This window comes from Medicago sativa, chromosome 7 (genome assembly GCF_051527215.1).
Source record: "Medicago sativa cultivar Bolivia chromosome 7, Bolivia_mono, whole genome shotgun sequence".
NCBI lineage: Eukaryota > Viridiplantae > Streptophyta > Magnoliopsida > Fabales > Fabaceae > Medicago > Medicago sativa.
In genome coordinates this window covers 29,375,718-29,382,735 of record NC_140755.1, presented here as the reverse complement: position 1 = coordinate 29,382,735, position 7,018 = coordinate 29,375,718, and the positions used below count along the sequence as shown (strand labels likewise).

General features: G+C 35.0%; 1 protein-coding gene across 1 annotated transcript; it reads left to right on the top strand.

The window, feature by feature from the left end:
- The first annotated feature begins 4,238 nt into the window (after positions 1 to 4,238).
- Positions 4,239 to 7,018, top strand: LOC146905439 (Galactose oxidase/kelch repeat superfamily protein). Its single transcript, XM_085722473.1, has 2 exons — positions 4,239 to 4,831; positions 5,316 to 7,018. Exon 2 carries the CDS (start codon positions 5,399 to 5,401, stop codon positions 6,614 to 6,616), a length of 1,218 nt encoding a protein of 405 aa, XP_085578599.1. The 5' UTR covers positions 4,239 to 4,831; positions 5,316 to 5,398; the 3' UTR covers positions 6,617 to 7,018.

The window sequence follows — 7,018 nt, the reverse complement described above, 5'->3', positions numbered from 1 at the left end:
ACGCTGCTTGCAATTGCGAACAGAATCTTTGGCCTCCAATATTCCTGTGACAATCCATAGATGCGCAACCACACCTGGGCTGAAGCGTTCCTTTGTGTATTTGAATCAAACTCCTTGGTCCATGGAAACAACTTGAGGATCCCAGGATTTAGGCTCCACGAAGCCACCGAGCGAACGCTACGAGCATCCTCCACAGAGGAAAAACAAAATTCATAGTAACCCCTGCCCAGGGATGTTACTCCCCAACGCCCTAAACCCTTCCAAAGAAGCTTTAATTTTTCACGTAAGGAATACACCGTCAGGGGAGTTGAACCCTTAGGCCAGATAACGCTAGCGTGGAGGTTGTTCTTACAGTCTTCAAAACCAATATCGTACTCATCATCTGGGATTTGTATAGCGAAATCATCACCTTTCCGGCTAGGTTTGGGCAATTGGCTCATAGGGATATCGCAAACATTATTCAATGCTTGTGCGAAAGTTTTCTGGGTTAACGGTTGGATATTTTGTGCGATCTTTGGGATGGGAGAGTCATTGAGACAAGGCCAGTTGACTATGATGTTATTTTGGGCCATCGGTGGTTGTTTTGTAGTGTCGGTGGTCATGGGTTAGTAGTTTTTGAGGGTGACGATGAACAGTGAATGTCCCCAGATCTAAATCATGAGGTATGTATATGCTTTTCCCAGTTGAGATAAACCCATCTAAAGCATAGTTCCTAAACTTTTTGCTATACCAACTAACTAATGTACCGAGGAATTTTTCCTCCTTTCCTACCCACATTTGGCCATCATTTTAGCATCGAATTGAAAAATTAAATTGTCCAATTGTTGGACCACTGCCCATTGTAAATAGCTAGAGCAGGAGACATTGAAATTCTCTCTATTTAAGTTGCAGCAAACGTCACAACTCCATCATGGTTTTGAATTTTGAGATAATGCACTTCATGACCAGCCTTCAATAAACCTACATCCACATTTAGTCTAAATGTTCCAAGGATGTGGCCTTCTAATTGGGGTGAGCACTATTTGTAGGATGTTTTGGAATTGTGATGTTTTATTGTATCTATTATACTTATCAAAGAAGATTGAGGCCAAAGCAACAACTGGAATTGAATTAAAATTGGACTTTTCAAACACATTCAGGTTGAGATTCCTTCAAATCCCCCAAATGTTGAAATTTTGATGATGAGGTACACAGATAGTAAGAAGATAGCTAAACCAAACCTGCTTTGTTGCCAAATAATGTTGGATGAATTGTAAGTGGTCCACGTTTTTATCTTCATAGTCCAACCTATATTAGGAATTTGAGAATGAAGAAAGCATCCATTTTTGTATGAAAATAAATGGAAATGGGAAAAGGGTTTAAGTTTAAATACAATTAAGTTAAGTCCCTCTATATCAACCATTTTAACCCTCCAATTTTTGAAATGTCCATTTTTGCCACTTATGCTTGTAAGTCCGAAATTTGATAATGTAACAAGTTATATTGATACTTAGGTAGTGATTTTGGGAAGACATGTTGACTATGTTAGAACAAGAATGGTTCATACAAGTTCTCTTAGGTTTTAATGAAAACAAAGTATTGAAGAACAATTGATATACTGACATATGTTCAAGTGTGCATGATCTCTTTATCATGAAGAAGGAACATATGAAGAGCATCAGAAAGGGAATGGAAAGCTTAGAAGACTATGGTGGAATATCTACTTGAAGGTCAACCAGAAGTCAATGTCCTTAGTAGAAGGAAGTCTCCTGAAGCTAAGGAGTGATCTCCTCAGATTCTGTGAAGGACACAGAATCTGATTAGGCTACTTGGATTTGAGGGACCTAGAATCCACGTAAACTTTTGTCTTATTCTGCGAGTTGTCTCTATCACAACATCTGGTAGAGCAGTTACTTTGTCATCTTCCATCTACGTGTACAACTAGACAAAGGACATCAAGAACGAGAAAACAACGGATAATTCTCTTTTTCGCAAAGGAAATTCAAAGTACTGTACTTAATCTGTTGCACTCAGACTCTGTTTCAGAATCTGTGTACCTCAGATTCTGATCAGGCTGTTCAACCAAAGAAAAAGAAAGCCAAGAAAAGCTTACACAATTTAACCCCCCTTCTTGTGTTTTTCTCACCTTCAGACAAAGGGAGGAAGATGGAGTTGACACACCAAAGATAGTTGTTTATCCTCAGGAACTCCAACACTCAAGTAAGTGATAATTTGAAAGAGTTAAGAGGTTTAACTTAATGCGATAGTGTATCTTTTACTTAGAGGGGTCTCTTGTTATATAAACATCGTAGATAGAGCTTAAGTTTCTAAAAACGGTTAGAAAGTTTCTACTAAGGTAGCATAAATCACAGATAATTGTATGGTGGAGATAATAGGGTGATGGGCCGAGGCTTGAATAATCTCTTGAGCAGATATTTTTTGGTTAAGCCTTATTAGTAACTAGATTGGGTCTTGTTCTGGAATGGCCCAAGGCTCAATTTAGACTCAGACACGGGTCACTTAGGAGTTGGCGTACCATACCACGAACATGCCTTAAATCCCAATGGCTCGCGGTGTGGACCTTTCGATTTGAACCATCCAATCGTGGTCCAATAGGTTTTTGGAATCTATGCCTCTCTTTTATGGTTTTTGGAATTCTATGGCCTGTCTAGGAGAAGTTACCAAGAAAACACTTAAACCTTGGAAGGAGACCAACTTTTCCAAATAAAAGCCAGAACGAAGAAAAACTCGACCACTCTGCTACTCCCTCGAAGAGGTAGCCATAAGCCAAACTAACTAAGAACATCCCATCCGAGCTATGCTTCCAACACTAGAATTTTGAACCTTCATAATGAGGATTTTACTCCAATTCCCCCAACAAATTTGCCACCAAGTTCTCCTCCCAAACAAAAAGCTTCCCCCTCCATCTCAAATCCCAAACCTAGCTACCACCCTCCAATGAACCCAAAGATCCCATCGAGCAGAATTGCTGCGTCAAAATTTAGAAAAGCCTTGAAAATCTCGCCCTTAGTCAAAGATACCCCACACATACATCTTCCGAGAAGGATGACAGAGTACTATCTCTTGTCACCTAGACTACTCCATCTAAAAGCCAATCACTGTTGACCGCGACATCCTGACCTGACAAAGAGATCCTTTAATATATGTTATACTCCCCCCGTTTCAAAATACATGTCCAATTTTTGCAATGTGCACTATTCACTTGACTTACTTTGACCATTTTTTAACTAATGTATAAATACAAATATTAGCATGTAAGATGTTGTTTGATTTGTCTCGACAAATATTTTCAAAATATTAAATTTATATAATTTTTTGCTTTAGATAATTAAAGATATTAACGGTCAAAATTGTGCATTGACATATGTGAAGTGGTTGACTTGGACATGTATTTTGAATATTTGTATTATATCTAGGTGCTGGTCATTGAATAATTAAGTGGTTGTATTTAAATGGTTAATGAACTTAAATTAATAACATATACTTCTATTTTGAAGAACTTATTCAAATATTAGTTGAAATAATTATTAATCAAGTTTTACTTAGCTTCATTTTATAATGAATATCTCAAATTACTAAAAAATCGTTGATCATTCAATTTTGAATCACTTCTCAAATTATGATTCTTAAAACAATATCTCACAAACTGAAACTCCAATTCAATTTTTTTAATATATGAAACAATTCAGATATTTTTCTCTTTAGGGAAAAGAGAAATTCAGATTTTATTAAATCATTTGTAACTTTAGTAAAAGAAATAATCAAGTAGTAACTGAGATAGCAAATCTGTTTTTTAACCCTACTTAACTTTATAAAAAAATATAACTTACCAAAATTGATACTCCAAATTTTTTATTCCTTTCTGTTTTATTAAATTAACAGTTTTTCATGGTGAGAAGAGAAACTTCCCCTAAAAAAAATTATAAAAACAGATGATGGAGAACTTAAATAATCAATTAAAAAGAAGAGAGAGAAGAACCTAACCAATGTGTGTCACTTTCTCATCCCCTATGCTATTTTTAAACATTCTTTTCTCTTTCATATTGGACTGCTGTTGCATCATGAGCACCTCACTCACTGTGTGAAAGCACAGTTGTCCTTCTCTCAAAAATCCCTTTGCATTTTTTTATTCTCAAATGGACAATTAAATAATACTATGGTAATAGTGCGCGGTTTAATGCATATTTTAATAATAATAATAATGTACTAAAAGCTTAGCATATACTAAAAAATTAATCATATATGTTTTCCAGCAAATTTTGGTTGTCTCCAATGTTGGATCTCTTTTCCTTAGTATTGTTTTCTCTACTTCACTCACTCACTGCAATCTCAAATTCAAACATCACATGTTCTATGATGTTTTATGTTTTTACAACTAAGAAGAAAGAACATGAACCTTAATTATTATAGTTCAACAACAACGTATCTTTTCTCTATGTTTTGATTACATATTTTGTAACGTTTATTACACTATTTACTACCATCTTTGACTTGGCTTCTTCCTTGTTTGCTACACCTTTGCAAGTGGCTTTTTCTTTTCTCTTTCTTTCTTTTTAGTTTTTATTTTATTTTTTTTAATATATATATATTTTGTGAAAGCCTTGCCTTATGGGAGTTTCTCTTCTCTATTCTTCTTTGCAGCCTTTTTCTTTGTTTTGTTGAATATACATATATATTTGCACAAAAAACCCTTGTCTTGAAATCTTTGTTTATCAACTTTTGTGATGTTTTATTGCTGTAAATGCTGATCAAAATCTCAGGATGTGATGGCTTTTGGTTTCTGTGCTTGGAGTTCCTTCATCTGGTTAAGCAGCATCTTTGCCTCATATAGGTTTGTCTATGAATCATTTCTTATAAATTATATCAAAATAAAATATAGGTTTGTCTATGAATCATTTCTTATAAATTATGTCAAAAGCTATAACTAATCAAATCAAATAAAATATTAGTATGTATTTTTTTTAATTGTTGAATCATTGTCTTGCATATCTTATTATTTATGTGAGAAAATTATTTGACTCATTTCAAGAATTTCCATCATGCAAGAAAAGAAAAACAAAAATCTGAATCTGTTTTTCAATATATGATTTTGATTTTACTATTAACCTATCACTTCATAACTTATGAAGAAGATTTTTGGTTTTTATTCTTTTTGTGATGTTTCTGTCTGTTTGTTAATATAGTATAATTACTCAACATGTCTCTTTAATGATTGTATATTTATGCATGTATGTTTGTTCCATCTTATGACAAAAGAGAAACTATGTTGCTATGTTGATGCTGATTCTGTCTGATTTTTCTTTATGATGTTACAGGAGATTGATTATGAGTTGTTAAGAGGATTTTGTAGAGCAAAGAAACAGAAAAAAGAGAAGCATTTCCTTTTGAATGATCTATTATGACTAATAAAAAAGCATTACCAGTTCCAAATTTTGGTAGTGACTTTTACTTTAGTTACCACAATTTTCCAGCACAAAAGATGAGAATTCTAGACTTGTTACCACCCTCCGATGGCAACGGTTCTTCAACGAAAGAAGAATCTTTACCTCAGGATGCAGATTATAATCTCAGTCTCAGCGACGAGCTAGAGACATCGATCTTGGCGAGATTTCCAAGATCACAACATTGGAAACTATCTTTTCTAAACAAGAGATTTTTAACTCTGATGAAAAGCGGCGAGATCTACAAAATAAGGAAAGAGTTAGGACTCAAAGAACCATCCGTTTTTATGTTAGCTAGCGGCGAAAGCAATTGGTGGGGTATGGAATGGCCTTTCAAATCAAGCAGGAAGCTTCCAAGGATTCAATCGGATTACAGCTTTGAATTTGGTGATAAAGAATCATTTTCAGCAGGGTCAGAGTTATTTGTTTCGGGCAAAGAATTCGACGGACCTGTTCTTTGGCGATATGATTCGGATACTAATGAATGGTTTAAAGGTCCATTCATGATTAATCCTAGGTGCCTATTTGCTTCAGCTAGTTCTGGTAATTTTGTTTTTGTTGCAGGTGGTTTGGAAACAAACACCTATAGCGAAATTTTGGACACTGCTGAGAAATATGATTCGAAAACAAAAACTTGGAAACCTTTACCGAAGATGAATTCAAAGAGAAAATTTTGTTCAGGATGTTACATGGACAAGAGATTCTATGTTATTGGTGGACAGGACGAGAATCGAAAGGATCTCATTTCCTGTGAGTTTTTCGACGAAGAAACAAACACATGGAATTTGATTCCTGATATGTTGAAAGACATTCCACTTTCGGATTCGCATTCTCCCCCTCTAATAGCTGTTGTTAATAATGAACTTTATACGCTCGATGCTTCTACTAATGAGCTGAAAGTGTATTTGAAAGGGATCAATAACTGGAAAAAATTAGGCGTTGCGCCTGTGAGAGCTGATGCACAAGGCGGTTGGGGTGTCGCATTTAAATCACTTGGTGATGAGCTACTTGTTATTGGTGCACCTTCTGTTTCGCATAAAGAACGCGCTTTGGCCATTTATACTTGTTGTCCTGATCCTGAGGGTGAGAAATTGAAATGGAAGCAAATTGATTGTGGAAGTGTTCAGCTTAATCATTTCATTAGGAATTGTGCTGTGATGATGGGAAGTACTTGAAGTGTTAAATGTTGAACAACGAGAAAAGTTGGTCGAACTCGGGCACTGACACTTCAGATCAAAGATGTGTCTATGTTTGTGTCACAGTTTCAGGTTGAAAGATGAAGTCAATCTCAAAATAAAACTTGGAAGGTTTATTTAGTTTATTGTGGAGGTGTATTTAGATGAATCTTATGTGTTTTGTTTGATCTTCGTTTTTAATGTTTTATTTTGTCCCTTGTCTGATATTAGGAAGAATGTGTTTTGTTCCTATGCATATGACAGGGGAGTGAAAAAGGTAATTAAGTTACTAATGTTGTTGATGAATTAAATCAGAAATGATACTCTGCTAATTTTCCATCTATGATTCTGATACATTTGATTTGGTTATTTATGTCAATGGAATAATACCAAATTTGATCA